A 20360-nucleotide genomic window follows, 5' to 3' on the forward strand; every position below is an offset into this window, starting at 1 on the left:
TTCTTAAATACCTTCCTTCTCGAGCCCTTCGTTCAGCTACCTCCAACTCTCTAAGGGTCAGACTCTTCTCCAGACAGAGAGTGGGTGGTAGATCTCTTTCCTCTGCAGGTGTTTCCATCTAGAATGGACCCTCTGCCCCTCTCAAACTTGAGCTGGATCACCTGATTTCTGAAAGCAGCTCAAAACCTTCCTCTTCTCCTCTGCTTTCTCTCTCTCCCTCCCATGCCCACCTACCTGACTGACCTGTCTGCTGCACTGACTGGCTGCTTGGCTACCCTCAGAGTCTCACTGGGTACCAGGCTCTCTCTTGACCAGTCGCTCCTCCACTGCCTCCGGGCCTAACTCGTACTTAGGGGCTGTAACGCTGTAACTATTAGCTCTACAGTCCCTTGCCTCCTTGCACTTACCCAGAGCCGTGCTGCACTGGTTCCACTATTCAGAGCATTGCGGCCCTGTTCCCCTTCCCACTCCCAGGCACTTCCCCTCTCCCCCTTCCCCTTCCACTTTTCGTTCTCGCACTTGCACGATCTGAATGAAAGATCGCTTGTCTTGTCCTCCATCTGTTTTCCCTCCCTTGTCTTGTCGCTCCTAGAAATATTTTTGTACCAGTGCTTTATAAATTACATATCATATCATATCATATCATATATCATAACTAGAATCTCGGACATCCACGCTGGAGCTAAGTACAGACGAGTTGGACCACCAAAATACCAGGATATGATATGATATGATATGATATGGCATTTATAACGCCCCTATACACAAGTGTTTCAAGGCGCGACGAGGCAGGGGAGGCGAAACAGAGGGAAGGCAGAGTCAACGATCCTACTAGGCCAGGTAACATTGAGATCGCGCAAGTGCAGGGGAGGGGAGAAGAGGAGAAGGGCAGGGGGAAAGGGGAGGGGGCAGTGCATTGGATAACAGAAAAGATAAATAAGACAATAAATAAGGACAATAAATAAAAGTGCGGCCAACTTGTGACAAGTGCAAGGGTAGGTGCAGACATCAGGTGTCAAGTGCTAGTAGGGGCTGTGGGGATACAGAAACAGTCAGAGTGCAAGGGTTTCTATGGGGCAGTGCAGGTATGCAACTGGTGGGGAGGGGACCTGGCCCCAAGATCATAAGGTAGCCAGGTAACCAGTGCAGTTTCAGAATCAGCCAGGAGATCAGCAGGGGAGAGGAGGAGAGAAAGCAGAAGCAAAGAGGAAGGTCTTGTGGTGCTTCCAGAACCGGAGATGGTTCTCCTCAAATTTCAAAGAGGCAGAGAGGCCGTCCCAGAGGGAGGCCACAGCAGAAGAAAGATCTACCACGACTCGCTGCCTGGAGAAGCGACTAACCCTGAGGGAGTTGGAGGTAGATGGGTGAAGAGCCCGAGAAGGAAGATATTCAGGAAGAGAGAGTTGAAGGTATTGAGGTCCCAGGCCCCAGAAGGCCTTGTGGACAATGCATAGGGTTTTAAACTTAATCCTCGCCGCAACTGGGAGCCAGTGCAGAGATTTCAGTCCTGGAGAGATACGATCCCTGGGCTTGAGGCCAAGGACAAGTCTTGCAGTCTTGTTTTGGATGAGCTGCAGAGGGCGGAGAGTAGAGGCAGGCAGATTTAGAAAGAGGCTGTTGAAGTAATCCAGCCTAGAGAGAACCAGAGCTCTGGAGACAGTGAGCTTTTGGGGGAAGGAGAGGAAAGGAAGAATATCTCTGAGGAGGTGCAGCTCTTAGTGAGACTTCTTAGAGACGTCGGCGATGTGAGGAGAGAAGGAAAGCATGGAGTCGAAGATGACCCTGAGGTTTTTAGCCTCACAGGTGGGAGCAGGAAGAGGGCCAAGAGAGGCCGACCAGAGAGTGACAGGAAAGGAGGGAACAGGTGTGCCGATGAGGAGAATCTCAGTTTTTCCGGCATTAAGGCAGAAATCATTGGCGGCGCACTCCTGGATGGCGGATAGACAGTCAGAAATGAGAGAAGGAGAAGAGGTGGCTGAAGGGAGCCTGAAAATGAGCTGAATGTCATCTGCATAGCACTGAAAGCTGGGGCAGAGAGTGGCAATGTGGTGGCCAAGAAGTGCCAGGTATTGGTTGAACAGCCAAGGAGAGAGGTTAGACCCCTGGGGAACACCACAGGTAGAGATAAAGATAGAGGAGAGGAAGGACCCAAGTTGGAGCTGGGAGGGTCAATCGGAGAGGAAGGAGGTCAGCCAAGCCAGGGCCTGATCAGTGATACCTGGGTTATCACGGAGACGGTTGAGCGGGATGGTATGATTGACCTTGTCCAAGGCAGAAGAGAGATCAAGTAAGATGAAGACACAGCGGGTGTTGGAATCGAGGTTGGAGAGCAGGTCTTCACAGATGTTCAGGAGAGCAGTTTCCGTGCTTCTGGCAGCTCTGCAACCAGACTGATGGTCCTGGAGACAACCAACCGATTCAGAGTGAAGATTAAGCTGGGAGATGGCCAGCTTTTCCAGGAGTTTGCCCAGGAAAGGAGTGATGGAGTTTGGACGATAGTTACCCGGGCAGGAAGGGTCAGCAGAGGGTTTCTTAAGAAGAGGGTGCCCAAGGGAGTGCTTCAGGGGTAGGGGAAGACTCCAGTGGTGAAGGAGTGGTTGCAAAAATAAATCAGCCAGAGCAGGAAACAGGGTGTCAATGTGGCCCTTGATGGTTTTGGAGGAACAGTGGTGAATCTCTTTTGATGAGACTTTCATAGATCGGACTTGTCTAGAAACCTTGTCTGGAGAGAACAGGGGAAAGGCAGAGAATGAGGGAGGAGAGGTGGCCAAAGAAAGACCAGTGGAAGAACAGGGAGTAGAGGGAGGAGGGGGAGAGGAAGAGAGAGAGGACAGGATGTCCTGAGTTTTAGAGATGAAGTGAGAAACCAGGGCCGTGCAGAGGACATGGCAGGTGACAGGAGAGGTAGAGACTGTGACAGAATTGGCCAGCTCCTTACAGATATTAAAGAGTTCGGCCGAGATGTTAGATTCTGATGCCGAGGATGGACCCGAAGGTGCAATGTTGGCTGAGTAAGGAGATGCAAGGAGTGGTTAAGGGTCATAGAGCCATGGAACATTGGATAGAATACCTGGAGAATGTTGTCTGGGATAAACATCAGAATCATTGGTGATGGGAAGTTTAGGAGGACCCACCCTGCATAGAAAGGTTGAGCATAAGGCCCTTAGGAACATGCATATAGAATGGATGGGATTACACCAGAGTAATTCTGAGTCCAAATAACGGAACCAACTCAGGAAGATGCAAAGTACTGTTTTATTAACAATTATCTAAAACAGGGAGGTTACAACAAACATCAACGGACATATACTCAGTCTCTCAATGATTTCCACAAAGAATGCAAATCTTATAGTGATAATACGTCAGAGTGATGTCATACTACGTGGCAATAGTGAAAAAACCTAACCGAGGTCAGGACTGGTTAAGGGAAACATCTAGATATACAATTGTATAAGAGCTAGGATTGTCACTGGCTGTTCAATATCAGGTGGGCAACGTATGCCTATATCTAAAAAAATGCAAGTTCAGAAACATTAGATACGTAGTTTCTCATTGGTGCTACAAACTATAAGGTCCTTCGTTATATGGACTAAAATAATTGGTTGGCATGCTTGTGCCACGCCTGGAACACACGGTTCATTTAGCAGCAGGTAAGGACAGACTCAGGTGCAGGGAAATAGGACATGATACTACCCCACCACCCAATTAGCCCTGCATCTCTCATCACCCATGACTTCTGACATGAAATTGTCTTTGTACTTGGCCTTGTAGAGTATTCTCATCTTTGGGAATGGACGGGACTGAGTGCACTCGCTATCGTGTCTGGGACTCTAAGTTCAAACTCTATTTCCATCCTCAGCTAACATGACAGGAGACCACGATCTTGTCCATTTTGTAGGTTTTAAATGCTCTAAATGAATTAAAACTTGGCATCCTTGGCATTGTTTCTTAACAAGAAGGGATTCATTCTATGCAGGCTCGCTCCTTTTCAGAATAGATAGCTGACCTTGAATTCTTCAGTCTTGGCTTTGGGCCAGACAGCCTCGCCGTGCAGCTCCATGAGCCTGCTATTCTGCTTGCGACACAACCTTCTATCTCCCTTCATGGTTTTCTGGCTTACTTATTTCATGATACCAATGTCCCGCTCTGTACAATCGTGGCTTTTGCCTGCATTCTATTTACTACTTATAGCTGGCCTCTATGATGACTTAATCTACCTTGCATTTCAGCATCTGTACAAGTGTTGAACTTCTGTTTTCTGCAACATCTTATTTACTCTGTAGTCGTCTTCTTGTCTACATTCATTTGACCTCTTGCATTGTTGTTTGTCAGTTAGGACTCATAATTTGTCATACTTCTTTATTTTGAGACATCATGCACACTTCTTTATGACATCATCAATTCACCCGTTTAGCTCCTTTTTATACTCCTTCAGAGATTTCCTCCTGTAGGTTATCATCACATCGAGGGTACATTCGGTAGGGTTGTCTCAACGAGTATCTTCTTTCAAACACTTGTTGCGGTATTGGTTTATGGCTGGTGTTAAGCATGGCACGATCTCATGTCTCCAATACAGGCGAAGTAGGGGGGCGGGATCGCCTGCAGATGTACACAGCTGCTTCTCTACAAAGTGCTACAGGATTAAGCTGCTGTCCGCGGAACAACTGTGAGATTCACTAGTGGGGCCAACTCTTATAATTAAACTTTTCTTATAATTAAACTTTCAGAGGCCCGGGACAGAGAGAGGATCCTAAAGTCTGCAAATGCTAAGCGATCCCTGGAGTACCAACAGCATAAGATTATAATCTTCCCAGACTTGGCACCGGCAACTGAAAAAAGGAGGAGTTTGAACTCTCTTAAGAAAGTGTTCCTAGCCAGAGGAGTGAAAGCAGGGTTGCTATATCCTGCTAAACTCAGAGTCACCCTGGAGGAGAAGGAATACATCTTCTAGGATGCGGAGATAGCGGAGGAGTTATTGAAGTCTATAGCAAAGGTAGCTGGGGCCAATATGGACATGGGTTGAACATACGTGTGCAAATACTGATGGAGTGCACTTACTGAGGAAATAAAGTTAAAGGGATCTGTTGCACAAGAAAATTATCTGGCATAGCTCTACAGCCGCTAGATACTTTGTGTGTTTGGGTTACCAGGATGGGAATGTGGTGCAGTATATTAAACCTCGGGTGGTCTATAAAATGTATGCGCATAGAGTTACACGTGGTAGCAATGCCTGGATAAGAGTTCGGATAGTGAGGTAATTTTGGCATTGTGCGTGTTGCCTGCCCTGGGAGGTTGTTCAGCTAGACAAAGTATTCTATTGGATTCTTAAGAAGGGACTCTGAGCACAAATATGAGGGAGATGGAGTACATATGATATAAATACTACACTGTTTTTATGTGAGGAAGGGGCTTTACTGAAGACATTTGGGAGATGACTTTGTATACCATTATATAGCTTTCCTTTTGCTTAATTGGTTGAGGGCTGAGTTCTTATTCATCAGGAATGAGGCATCTCCCCCTGCCCCCACAGCTTGATGAGGACATCCAGGGAAGTCTGAGTTATTTATTGTGATGTTATTGTGTGCCTGGGTATTCATATTATAATGGGGTTTCTTCTGTGAAGGATGTGGCTGTTATTGTTAGTATATTAAAACACAATAAACATAATTTATTTTTAAAATGTACTCATCTGATACCAGAGTCAATTTGAGAGTAAACATTGAGTGAGGCTAAGTACTATGGATATTATTTATCACTCATTTGCTGTAATCGCTATATATAAGAAATGTGACATGTCATTTTTATAGCGCTTAATGCCATTGGTATGGCCTCCAAGCGCTCTGGGTGAATGCTCTGGGAGGACCGAAGTCCGAGGTATGAGAGTTGATAAGAGGATTTTATAATGCGCGTGTGCATTTTAGCCAGTCCGAAGGTAGGTAGGGGTGCCTACGTCCCTGCTAGCCACCCACAGAAATCTGGCTAGTGAATGGGTACTGTGATAGTCTATCGGGAGAGTGTGCGAGTCAAGGAGACTGATTATGTGTCCAGCTAGACCACCTTTTTTCCTGGGACTCAGCTGCATTCTAATGTCAGAGTTGTTGTGTGTTATGAGTTTGAGTAATGGGTTGTTGCAGATGTATGCAGGTGGGTGGCCGTGCCCTGAGAGGGGTACAGCTATCTTCCATTGAGATGGAGTGCTATACGTACCAGATATGAAGTTGCGATTAGGGAATGCAGATCATATTGCACGGATCGACTGGAATCCTTTCTGTGTGTGCTTGGTACTGACTTGTTGTCTCCTTGCGTGATTCATTGTAGCCCTCACCTACCTTTAGGGGGTAATAGTTCAGCCATGAGGTGGACTAGGCCCGTCAAGATGCAGAAGGGAAGAGCCAGGTCTTCAGTGCCTTCCAGAAGGTGAGGTGATCCTTTATGCAGCGGATGCTAAAGGGGATAGAGGTCCAGATGGACGGAGAAGGAGGATCCCTCTATTTTGGTCGATTTGGTGACTACGATACCAAGAAGTAGGAGTGCTTTGCCTAAACTAGGGTTTCTGTTGGGCCTATAGGGTGTAAGCTTGTGTTGTAGATATTCTGGGCCTGTGTTTTGCAGAGCACGCTGGGTGATGCGCATAGCCATGAAGGTGGACGGTCACCCGATCGGTAGCCAGTGAAGGACACAGAGGGCAGTTGTGATGTGTTATTTGGGGCCTATTGCAAGTAGGAAACTTGCTGAAGTGTTTTGGGCCTGTAGGAGTTTTCTAAGTTGTGATGCTAGAGCACCCATGTATAGGGTGTTAGCATAGTCTAGGCGAGAATGCCTTTTTAACTTACTATGCGATGATGGAAGACTGACTTAAAGCCATTTATTGGAGTTTTCCCTGGGCGACAGGGCACAGCAGTGTTTTGTTGTGCCCAGTGGAGGCCCTCTGCAACTCATCCAGAACAGAACTGCGAGACTTGTCCTTGGCCTCAAGCCCAGGGACCGTATCTCTCCAGGACTGAAATCTCTACACTGGCTCCCAGTGGCTGCGAGGATAAAGTTCAAAACCCTCTGCATTGTCCACAAGGCCTTCTGGGGCCTGGGTCCTAAATACCTTCAACTCTCTCTTCCCAAATATCTTCCTTCCCGAGCCCTTCGCTCATCCGCCTCCAATTCCCTCAGGGTTAGCCGCTTCTCGAAGCAACGAGCTGGGGGTAGATCTCTCTCCGCGGCAGGGGCCTCCCTCTGGAACAGCCTTCCTGCCTCCCTGAAACTTGAGGAGAACCATCTCCGGTTCCGGAAGCACCTCAAAACCTTCCTCTTTGCTTCTGCTTTCTCTCTCCCTCTCCCCTGCTGAACAGCTAATTTAATTCCTCACTGAAACTGCACTGATCCTGCAAATGGACCACTCTAAATGGCCTCGGGCCTGGGCCCCGCCACTCTCCACTTGCACTGATGCCCTGGAACCCCTTTGCACTGCGGGACTGTCTCTGTATCCCTACAGCCCCCCCCTCCCCCAGCACTTGTTCTGCACTTACCTCACACTTGCCACCAGCTGGCCCTATTTATTTATTTATTACGTTACGCCACTTACCTTGTACTGCACTTCCCCCCTCCCCTTCCCCTTGCACTTTTCCCCCTCCCCCACCCTTGCACTTGCGCGATCTGAATGACACCTGGCCTAGTAAGATCGTTGTCTGTCTCCCCTTGTCCCCCCCTCCCTGCCTCGTCGCGCCTTGAAACACATGTGTATAGGCGCGTTACAAATACCATATCATATCATATCATATCAATTAAGAAGTTGTAACAATAAAGACTGACATGTGAATTTCTACCCATTGGGAATTACCATACATAAGTGAGCAGTGTTAGAAACACTGCCAACCTTCAAAAAGAGCCCTTGAAAAACATTCCGCCCACGATTCAAAAATCTCTCAAGTGTGCAATGTTTATCCCCTGGTGAATGTCTGTTGAAATGGGTGATAGGAACAGAAACATGTAGGGCGATTTTTTTACACACATTGGATTATCGTATATTTGTTGTCTGATTGTGTTACAAGATCATTTTGGAGTATAATGTTTTAGGGCATTATTGTTGATTGCATCTATTCTGTGTGCTTTTTGTATTTTTGTGATGTGTATTTTGTCTTGAGGAATTTTATTTGGCTTTTAAGAGCTTATTACATGGTGCAAGTCGGTTTATAGTCATAATGTCGACAACAAAAATGTAGACAGTCAAAAAGTCGAAAAAAAAATGTCGAAAAAAAAAATGTCGACTTTTTTTTTCAATGCATTTTTTTTTCGAAATGGGGGGGTTCCCCCCCCAGACCCCCTTTTTTTATTTTTCCCTTTTTTTTTACTCCCGAACCCCTAAAATAAATATATAATTAAAAAAAACGAAAGTCGACATTTTTTTTTCGACATTATTTTGTCGACATTTTTGTCTGTCGACATTTATTTTTCGACATTATGACTCCCCACCGTGCAAGTCATTGAAAAGAAATTGAAATAAAATGCAACTATTTATATTGTATATATGTTATGGTTTCCATTTCTTCATGACATGGCATCTTCTTGGACAACAGAGGAATTAGACACTAACCAAATACGATTGTTAACTTGTTTTCTTTTCTCTTCTTTATATAAATTCTTTATAGGATTACCATTTCTTTGGGGTGTACATAGGACTACCCATGTAATATAACTAAGGCTTGATTAAAGCAAGCTCAAAGAGTTCCTGAGGAGGTGTTTGGGGTGTGGCGGCAACTGGGTGGGAATGGCCATAGGGATTAGCATGGCCATGGGCAGTCAATGAGTGTGCAAATAGCCAAACAACACCTACAAGCTTTTTGTCCCCCATCATATGCCATTTCTCCCAATCTGTACTCTAATGCAATAGTTTTTGCTTATACATGGTGCTAAAATGCCACCCAAAAGCCAAAGGTAAATGAGGATCAGAGGACTTTTGGTTCAGCTAGAGTTCACTAAGCAGGCTGTATATGTAGGTATGGCCTGAGAATTGCATAATTCTCATGCACTTTTATAATGGAGCTTTGGTGAGGTTTGTGCTACTGTAGGTGGCAGGCCTTTTAGATTCAATGTGGGTTCTGAACCAGGGTGCCCCCACTAACATCCTAATCAGTGCTTGATAAATTCCCATTACATTTTCTATTCCCTAGCCTGGTATTAAATTGATGGTCAGTAATGACTCCATGACTAAGCCAACAGACAGTTACATCTATTCTGCAATTTAAATATGTTCTGCTGAATATTGCAGTCCTTAGAAAGGTTAAATAAAAGGTTAAATAAAACAGAATATATAATGATGACCTGAATAAATAGGCAAAAGATGAATACCAATCGAATAAGAAAGCATGAAAATAAAGGACACTAGCACTCTCTTCATACATTCTGTATACCGTTTGGTGTACACGTTATCAAATGAAAATTGTATTAATTGTCAAATATATGTAAGAATATTTAGGTGTTTCTTAGTCTTCCCGGGAATGGTAGATTACTGCGCTCAACATTTGGTGGCATTTTCCGCAATGCATTTTGCTGCTTATATATGGTGGGGGGTGGGTTTAGGGGAATATTTTATTTAAGGTAGAAGGTTTTAGGAGGGACTGCGGGGGATCTCGCCCCGCATATATATATGGCAAAATATGCCTTACAAAAACAAAATAGACGAAATCTCCCAGGACCAAATGTTTTTGTTCGAGCAAATCAAGCCAAACCACTCTGCCCAATGTAGGGTGCAAACAGAGGTGCAGTGAATTTGCACATAACATTATATTCATGGTGCTAAGGATCGATGTAAGGGAAAATTCAGAGGTCCACAGGTGGCCCATTTACCATTCCCTAGCACCATCTCCCTTAAAGAAAGCGTTATAACAGATTGATCAGGCTGGTTTCTGGTTGCTATTTTCATTTCGCCTTGTGTTACAGTACAGGTGGAAATGCCAGTTGTAGGCAGCTAGGGCCCTGTGCCACAAATCAAAAGGAGGAGTCTCCAAGTCGCCCTTCATGGGCCCTGCAGTGACCCCTCAGTGTCCTCCCATATCAAGTCCAGTGTATGAGAGTCTTGAATGTCTTGCCTTCCAAAACATTGAACAGATGAGACCTGCCCAAAGGAGGTCTTATTCTAGATAATGGTTGTCCTCCCACTGCAGGCATTGTAACCCAGGAGAGGTTATATACGCGGATTTCATTGTGTGGCCATCATGGGTTTCTACGCCAGCTATCCATTTGACACCCCTGGGCACTACGTCTGCTGGAAGGGGTTATACATTGGACAATGGGATGGGAAACGTTCTTCCCTGTGCCAGGTCCCCAGGAATTGACACAAAGATCAATAGTCACCAAGGAACCTGCAGCCTCATGGTGCAGTGGTGCCCCCCCTGTCCCACTTGGGATACAGAATATTAGGTGTGAAAACCGAGGTGTCGCTTGCCAGTCCCCCATGCATGTCCAGCCAGCCCCAGGAACTAAGGCACAATGAAAGTAAATGAATGCTGAATCATCATTTTGCCTCAATGTTTATGAGGCCATATGCGCTCTCTTAGGCTAATAATAAGTTCGAAATGTACAAAGAAGTAGTCAATAGAGGCAATTATATTCCTGGGCTGACTTAATATGGCATTTAATGTATTGACTGTTGATATTTCAGAAACTCGCACTCTATATTAAGGAACTGATTAACTAATGGGTATCGTGTGACTACAACAGTTACTTTTTTTTCTGTTTATTGGTAGTACTTCCCTTGGGAATCTTGTAATGACTATTGGAAAAATATACGTGCGAAACTGCTTGTATGTAGCAGCTGAAAGGCACGGGAAAAGATAAAGAAACACAACTGTTACATTGCTCGACAGACTCCAAATAAATGACTGTTGAGGAATTGTGTGTGCATGTGTGTATAATCTGTGTCCTATGCTTAACAGAAATGTTTTTTTTATTTTTCCATAATGTTTCATTAAATTAACATTATTAAAATTCTTTATATTTTATAGAGTCGAAGAAAGTTTCAAGACTTTGTTTTGGTCAATATTCGGTTTGTCTGAAGTGACGTCAGTCGTTCTTAAGTATGATCATAAGTTTATAGAGAATATCGGCTATATACTATATGGGATCTATAACGTGACCATGGTCGTGGTTCTTCTCAACATGCTAATTGCCATGATCAACAGCTCATATCAGGAAATTGAGGTAAGGCCTGGCACTTCCTAGCCCTCCTTAAATGTTTATCTATATAATCTATCAGCCAACTCTCTTGTTTTGTGAAGTTATTGAAAGTAACCTATTGTTAATTTGACACATTTTCTGCTGAGCCAGTGCACGAGTTCAAGACTAAATAAAAAGTGTAACCTCAGATTAATCGAAACTAACACATATTTTACAGTTTGTGTTGTTTAGTAAACTTCTCAACTGAGAGAGTTTTCGTTAAATCCTTCAAAATCTTTACACATTAATTGGGCAATATTTAACCTGGACACCATGCAAATCACAGTCGAGGTTGGCAGCCCCATTGTGATTAGAGGTGTTCTGCCCTGAAAGAGTAAAGTGATTATTAGACTCCTACTCAGCCCCACACTACTACTAGAACAGCAGTGATGTCAATCATAAACTTGAAACAGGAACAACACGAATGGCATACCGCCATCACCTCTGTAAGATAGCACGGACTGAAGGCATGCTATACCATTCAAGACGGTGTGATAGCATGGACTGAGGGCATGCTATACCCTTCAAGAGGGTATGAGCCAGTAAGGAAGCATCCAAACAACAAGAGAAGGATAAGCACCAGAATAAAATAAATGTCCAATTAAACCAACTAAAGGGACAAACTATTAAAAACACTAATAACTCAGCCCTGTAATGGGATGCACAGAGAATGCAGGATTTGGGTGAAAAGGGCAATTTGGGTATTGATGAAAAGGGGTCTGTCTGCAGGTAAGCAGTCTGTAGAAAAGTCAACACATTTTAAGAATATGTCTTTTAGGCATAAAGTCGGGTCTTAAATGTCAGTTGAGCCCACAGAACAAAGACATTGGGACAGAACCACTGATTTATACCATATGGTCTTCTCTCTGTAGCTCAGCAGCGTCAAGACACGTGTTGGGCCCTTTCCAGTGTGCCAAATCGGTGTTTGATGTGTTGAGCTGGTTAAACAGGATTCATCAACACAGTGCGATTCAACAAGCGGCAACAGCACTTGGCACGAAGGAGCTGAGGAGAGGCAGGTGGTGGTTGAGTCAGCGTTGTACGAAGGCTCAGCAGCTCTGAAATTGGGCGAGTGATGATTCAACTTCAGCAGTGAGTTGGCTTAACTCACTCTAACAACAAAATTTGCTTCAAGCAGCAATTGTTCAAGGATCAAAGAAGCTTGGGATAGGCAGGCGATGTTTCACTCATCACAGGAAAAATGGCACTCAATGGGTTTAGAGTGTAGAGTGTGAAAGACAGCTCTGATGAGTCTTTCCCATGGCTCAAAAGCATTGGGACGACTCCCAGTTGTTTGAATCAGCAAGAGGTGGCAAAGAGAGCCAAAGGTAGCTTCGTTTGGTCCTTGGGTCGATCTGTGACCATTCATCTTAGTCCTTGAGGACAGATGAGTCTGTATTATGACCTTACCAGGCTGGAAGGTTGCCTGGGGCACTTGCAGGGCTGCCACTTCAGCCGACAGAGCCTTCCATGATCCAGCAGCAGTCAGGCTTCCCTCCAGCTGGTCACTTCAAATGTTCCTCTGAAGTGGTTAAGGAAAAGGTCTGCACCATTTTAGGAAATCCTTGTCTTTGACCCACGGCTAGAGACTTCGGTAGACGTTAACCTGTGGAATCTTCAGAAAGATTAATTTTCAAGGTGGTTCTTACAGATGATTCCTAAAGATGATTTTCAAGATGATTATTCCATAAACTTTCCAAATATGAGCTTAAAGAAGATTCGAGTAAGGGCGATTTCGTCCCCTTGTATAGACACTTTGCCACAGAGTAATGGTCCATTCCAAGCTTTCTTTAAGGGCAAATCTTTGATGTTGTAACAAGGGGTATTCCATGTGATGTCCACTCCCAGAGTGCCTTGCTTACAGGACATTAGGGCGTTTCTCAGGAAGGAAGAAGGGGCTGGCAAATCCAAAATGGATGACCCTTTTCCAGTGTGACAGTACACTTTTCTTTCCCTTATACCCTGCCTGCCTTAGATCAAAAGAATTCCAAATATAATCTCCATGGTGTGACTTTGCAATTGTGTTGCAAAGGCCTGTTAAAGCTACCAGAACTTAACCCACCAGTAGTGTAGATATGTCCAGTTCTCCTGGGAAATGTGTCACAACTTCCTACAAAGAGCCTCCTGAGCAAGGCCCACCATATGTTGCGGGAGAAACTTGCAGGCCAGACACAATACACAAAGGTTTCTGCCCTGCAGATCCATGGAAACCAAGTGCAAAAAATAAATGACATCAGACTGGGTTTTGTGAGTTTTAACTGTACTTCGAGATCTGCCACTAAATCAAACCAGATATCGCTTTATATTTATATTTAGCCAAACCTCTGCCACTAGATAAATGGGGTTATACAGTCAAAGTTATTTTGAACATGAGTATCAGTGTTTTCAAAGGCAGCCCATGGATGTTGGAGTGAATTGGTTCTAGCAGGCTGTTTTAGGAATGCACATAATTCTCTGTAACTGCTATGTTACCAAGTTCCACTGCAGCTGCCGGGGTGTCAGTGGGCTGAGCAAAGTACACTTGTGTGAACTATAATTTTCTGCATGAAGCATTTTGAAAGTGGGGCCTGTATAGCAAAACTCACGTTCAGAGAAAAAGAACACCATCATTTTGCAGAATCTACCCACCTCAATAATCTTCCCTTCGCTGTGGCACCATGACTGGATGGTCCTGGAGGATAATGATCGCTCCTCTCGCTCGCTGATAGAGAATGCCTGATTACTTCTTGGGCCCCTCACACATCCATTCACCACACATTATACTGCGTTTTCCCCTCCCATTCATGCATTCTTCTTTGTTGTCTATTTTCACCCCAAGTGCCATCTTCTTTGTTATTTCTTTTGGTTATAGCATTTACTATGATCACTGTACATTGTAGATACAACATCTACTTTCAGGGTGTTCTATCTGCAATACACATTCGTTCAGACAAGGTCTAGGTGCTGTAAAACCACTACGGTTGTTTACAGGGGTGTTGCTAGGTCTGGAAAAGATCCAGGGCTACGCTAATATCGAGACTGTCAGGACTCAGGGCTAGCTAGCTTTTTGGTTGTAGCCCCTGAGCTTCCATACAGGGCTGCAACCAAAAGACCCAGGGATATAGCCTCCTCAGCCCCCTCTAGCAACGCCTCTGGTTGTATAAAAGGTGATTAAGATAACATAGCATAGCCAAAATCAAAGACAATTCAGGATTGCACACCCTTACAAGTGGCATTCTGTCACACCGGTCTCGAACAGCCTGGACCCACGGTAAGTTCACAAGCGCAGCCAGGGCTCTTCACAAGGGCCCTTGGAGCTTTTGCTCACTGAGACTGCGTTGCCATTAGCACACATGCTATAGTGCAGGTGCATAGCATGGACTCAAATGAGGACCGAACACTGGAAAACTGGAAAAGATATCAGGAAGCTAGAGAGTGTTGTGTGTGGTAGAGATAAGAAACAGAGAAAGGGCTGTGACTGAAGGTTAATACACCTGTGGCAGGGCCAGGTTCTACGACGTACGAGAAAGCAGACATTGCTCTTGAATCCCTGAAAAAGAATTTAGCGTGTTTTTGAGTGGAACACTTTGCTGGGGAGTATGCATCGGATGACTCCCAGTGGCGAGAACTGCTTCGCATCCTCGTACGCTGAGATCAGACAAGGCAAGTGTGAGGTAGAAATATGGATGTCTTGCTAAATTGGATTTACCATCCCATATTGCCTTTGAATGTTGTGTGCTGACACTTGGTAAGTGAGAAAGCATGCCTGCAAGGTGAAGTTAAGTGAGGAGGGAGTCTGTGTGCTTCCCCAGGTTTCCTCCAAGGAAAAAAAGCTAGAGACACTTGTCATGGCCCTCGTTGCTCGCATCATAATTAGACTCGGATTAGGGAAAAAGCGTATCAAGAGTGTGGTTGCAGGCCTTATATTGACAGCCATGTACCTACTCCAACCCGTGGTTTTCCAAAAAGGGACATGGTGACGGATAGCATTTAGTCCCCGGATTTATGGCAGGATGGCAAAAATCACAGAAAAAGCCTGTTAATGTGGCTACTGCGCGGGTATGTGGTAGAAACCCTGCTGCACCACTAGCTGATGGCAAGGCTGCTGGCGGGGACAGAGACTCCTGCGTCTGTCATATTACCAGAGAACCATGGGCAGATGGGAACTCACCTATGTGGCATAACTTCAATTCTCCTGACCAAGAGAAGGGGCAGAAGATGATGCCAATGACCTGACCGCATCTAATAGCCCGCCTATGTCACAGCTCCCTGTGCAGAGAGCACTCCACATTATGCTGAAAAAGCGCTGTTGTAAAGATTCCTCTGTAAACAAGACCCATTACCGAGGGGAGACAGTGAGATATCATAGCAGGTACATTTGGATTCAAGGGTACTTGATGTTTCAGGAAAATGATCCATTGCAGCCGACTATATGTCTCCTGACATCCTATGGATAGGATGGTGGATGCTGCCCTCAAGAAAATCCACCTGTTCCTGCGTGTATGGAATGTATGAAGTTTATCTGGCGCAATCCCTCATCTTATATTTACAAGTGATGCACACAAACATGGATGAAGTGGCTGATTGCTGGGAAGTGTTGTTACGCATTGAGCAGTAGGCCTGGTTTCCATCAGGCACACAGAGGCATGCAGTCATAGCAGCTACCTTGAAAGGTGGAGCAACCACTCCATTGCTCAGAAATGTACACATTTGTGGCAGAAAACCTGACCCTAGCCAAATGAATACACTAATACAACTGTCTTTCTTACAAGGACAGCTGTTTAGAATCTTTTTACATGAAATGGTTGATTTATATGAGCATTGTATTTATATACATTCCTGACACTTGAAGGATAAGTCACTATCAGCTCCATAGAAACCGACATTTAGGTCTGAAGATGCAATGCCATTTTAAAGAGGCAGCTCCTTGAGCTCCGATTAAACAAAATGCTGGACCATCCAGACCTAGTCTTTCATCTCCATTGGTTCCTCAGAATACGTGTGCATAATGCCAACTGAACAATCACTGAGGACCTTCCCGTGGAAGCAAGGATTCAAGCATTCAAGAAAGAATGGTTTAAGAAGAAAAAAGACCCATGTCTATGCTAGATTGTGGAGAGGGGATGCTCAAGAGAGATTGTGTCTATTCCTACAGGGCAAGTAGTGATAGGACTACAGATCCTAAGAAACACGAAGAAAGTAAGGTGTCTTTTACAGTTTGTTCTAAAGAGAGAACAATGCAAGCAATGTTACTCTCCGGTCCTCTTGGTAGCAAAAGCATCAAAGTAATGACGTGTTGGACGCAAGGGATCCACTTCAAAATGGAAACCCTGCAGTAGGTCTCTCAGATGATGGAGAAGTAGATCCTCATGTCAGCATTGGCTAGTCAGGATGCGTGTCATCATGTCCTGATCCCCCTTTGTAACAAGACATATCTCTGCTTCGCTGTATTAAGAGGGCATTTTTAAAAGTAAGTACTTTGTTTCAACTTGAAAAATGCTCGTGTCTTTATTTATTGAGGATTTATATGATGCCAACTGTCAACACAGTCACTGTGCAGGGGAGGGGGGAAGGGGACTTGGAACCTTTAGATCAGGTGTGTGCAGCAAGAGCGAATTGCAAAGGGGCACGTATCAAAGGAAGTGCAAGGCAGGTTTGAGAGAAGTGCAAAGGCAATACAATACAATACAACACACCTGTCACAGATGGCACAGAAAGCACTCTGAGTTTCAAGGATGGTTCAAGGGTTTTTATTCAAATATGTCTGGGTACGATGGCTGTTCCTCTCGCTCTCACCGCCCCTTAAACCTCCTACCTAAACCAGGCATCCGTAGCCCCTGGCTAATGCTAGAGAATGTTGATCCCAACTGTCTAATATCTGTCCTAATCCTGCAATGTTGTCCCTAAATGTAGGGTCTCTATAGCCCCCCTACACCCACAGGGACCTCCTACCCTTTCCAACCCTAACCAGATGCTAGTGTTTTAATGGGAAAGTTAGGGATTGTGCCTTACAACTCCTCAGTAGGATTTACCTGGTTCCACTAACGTTCACAGGTACCTCTCCCTACTACTCTACCTACTCCTCCCGTGTGTCCTCTCCACCCACTTCCCGTCCCTACAATTTTTCTCCTGCCTCCACCCTTTGATGTGAACTATTCCTACCTCCTGCCACTCTACTACCACCCATCCTACACCTCCATCCATCTACTACTACTTCTCCCCACTACTACTGCAGTCTCTCCTCCTGCTCCACTACTCCCCCTGCTGCTACTACTGCGCATCCTCCTTCTCCTGCTCTGTCTACTATCACTTCTCCCACTTCTATCAATCCTCCTTACACTACTACTACACCACTACTAATCCCCCCACTGCTATCACTCCTCCTTACATCGCTACTACTACAACCACTACTCATCCTCTTCCTCCTCCCACTACTACCACTCATCCCGCTCCACTATTCAGTCACCCTCCTTTCACCCTGAACCAGTCTTCTCACATTCACACATTACATGGACCTTCGTATTCACACGTCGCACAGACACACACACTCCCACTACAGAACCACTAACACTCCTAAGCCAATGCCTCACATTCTCCAAAACTTCTCCCCAATCCGCTGAATGGCAGATCTGGTGGTGCTGGAAGATGGAGTCCAAAGTTCGTGTTTAGGGCCCCATAATCCGGACAGTGTGGGTAAGTCTGGAGACAGTTCCCCCTCTCAAGTGCATGGTGGTCTAGTGGATCAGGTCTTCCGGAGAAGCTGGGTCGGCCCTGTTGCTTCTGCAGCTGCTCAGAGCTGCTGCATGGCTTAGCTAGGCTTCTACACGGCCACTCTGTAACTCTGCATGGTTGGAGCTGGTGTCTCTGACTCTCTTGCCGCTCCGCCATGATGATCGGGTTGCTTTGGCACTGGGGCTTCGGTATTGCAGGTCGCCGTTTCTGATCTTCCTGGCTTTTCTCCTTGACTCTGTGTTCACCAACTGCTAGTCTCTTTCTGTGGACTCTGCATCTGAAATGGAGGTGAGCATATGTACTCAAAGGCAAGGCTGGAGACATGGTTCTGCACAGAAACAAGTGGACACAAGTGAGGGATCAAGAAGTGGGTCCCTCTCCACTGCCAAGTTCCACCTCAGGGGTAGGACTGGCTCTGGCAACAACCCTGATAGGCCTCCCAGCCCCGGCTGAGAGGGTTCCTGCCCCCCTTGTTACACAAGTCAACAAGTGATAGGTGCTATCCAACCAGGGAATGGTTCTGCAGGAACTAGACCTGTCATCTTCTCTGGTCTTAGAGTTGTCCCCTTGCAGAGAAGTTCTATGTGCGGTCAGTTCAGAATCAAGATCATCTGGGCCTCTTAGCCTGGCTGTTGTGAGGCAGGGACTTCTGCAGTTAGGGCAGTCGTTTGAAGTGGCAGACACCTTACCAAGATCTAGAAGGCTTTCTGCTTCCAAGGCAGTTTCTCACCACTGGCCATCAGTTCACCAATGGTGCTTGACCAAAGCTCCACATCCAGTACACTGTCTATCCCCCATGCATTTTAAATTTCCAGTGGAAATCCCAAATGACCAATTGGCAGCTATCATGGCCTTTGGCTATGCAGGGGCTGAACTGGAAGTGCTAGAAAGCCTGGTTCATAGGCTACTGAAAGGGTTTGTGTTGTTGAAACCGCCCACAAAGGTGACTGTTCCTCATTTAGGGTCTGCAGCTGGCCCTTAAAGTGCTTCAGGCCTTACCTGTAAGACCCTCTTTGGGTAGCCATTACTTGTACTAAGGGGATGGATGACCTTGGAGCATTGTCATGTTGCCGACCTTACCGTACGGTATTGCCAAATGCAATCATATTATGACTAGGTCCATGGTCCCTTCCCAAAATGTTTTTCTCTTTTAACATGGATCAGGAGATATCTCGTCTGGCTACGTGTTTTCATTCTAAGACAGGTGGGGCTGTTTTGCTGTTTACTTGGCAATTCTGCAGCAACATAGGTAGATACATTGCTGACACCATGTCCTTTAGAAAATCTGACAATCGGTTTGTGTCATTGGAAAACAATAGGAAGGGTTTGAACACGCCTGTGTCTTCTCAGAGAAAATGGCTCTGAATAGTGATTTGCAAAACATATGGGTTGTTAGGGTTAGCCTTCCTTCACTGATTACATGCAGATCTTTGAGGGGTGTACCTACCTCCTGCTCAGAGGCCTTGACAATTCCTATCACATCTACTGGTAAGGCGGGAAGGCCTACACCTTCCCAGTTCATATCCTACTTTTCAACTCATGTGGAAACTAGTGTAAATAGAACATTGAACTTGAACTTGCTTTCTAGGACTGCAAATAAACATAGGTGAAGGATTTTTTTCATTGTGATTCAATTGATTGAAAGAGTGTCCTGTTGCTATATATATATATATATATATATATATATATATATATATATATATATATATATGTTCAAAAATCGCGTACACCAGGGGTTGCACTCCCCCGGAGCAGCAGGACAAAGCAACATTTCTCGAACTGCATGGAACCCAAAACACCTCGCTCGTCGATATCCACAACAAAGTAGTTTATTAGTAAGTAATGTGGACAGGTGCAAACGCACGCAATGACACATTTCATAGTTTTCCAACCAGTTGCTCACATATGGGGAAACAGAATTCAAATGGGACTTTTGTATAGTAAAACAACACTATGGTCATTACACGAGACGTTAGTCCTATTTCCATTGTAGCTCAGCTACTCCATGTTCTGGTTCCAATGTGTCTGACATATTGGAGTGTCTGTATACACCATTCCATGCTTTAATAGTATAACAATGGCGTGTGGCATTCGAAGATGAAATGAAATGCCAAGGCAATATGCATGAAATAACTGGGTAAAATTAATGCACGTTGCATCTAGTAAATAACTCGTAATGTTCACGATATAATTCGTAGTGCATTTCCTATACAATACCAACTATATTTATACAGAGCTTAGTGCAATCGCATGACAAAGACATAAGCACACAGGACATACATATATATTTGGTATGTCCTGCTGTTCATGGGGAAGTTGACAAGGGAGGAGAGGAAAGGCTAATGCTGAGATTATGTTGTATGATCACCATCATACCAAATTGCTCAACGTCATCTTACAGCACACCTTCCCCTCCCTGTGTTTGGGTGACTGGGCATATGATC

The 20360-nt window shown here is 45.1% G+C and overlaps 1 protein-coding gene across 2 annotated transcripts in view; it reads left to right on the top strand.

Annotated features, from left to right (window-relative positions):
* TRPC3 (transient receptor potential cation channel subfamily C member 3) overlaps positions 1-20360 on the top strand; it is a 1234189-nt gene that overhangs the window by 1009420 nt on the left and 204409 nt on the right. For both annotated transcript variants that reach the window (XM_069631155.1, XM_069631156.1), the window contains exon 8: positions 10995-11190. In XM_069631155.1, the coding sequence (XP_069487256.1) occupies positions 10995-11190 (196 nt within the window). The remainder of the gene's footprint in view (positions 1-10994; positions 11191-20360) is intronic.

The sequence above is a fragment of the Ambystoma mexicanum genome, chromosome 6q (genome assembly GCF_040938575.1).
Source record: "Ambystoma mexicanum isolate Mex_15411 chromosome 6q, UKY_AmexF1_1, whole genome shotgun sequence".
In the NCBI taxonomy this organism is placed as follows: Eukaryota; Metazoa; Chordata; class Amphibia; order Caudata; family Ambystomatidae; genus Ambystoma; species Ambystoma mexicanum.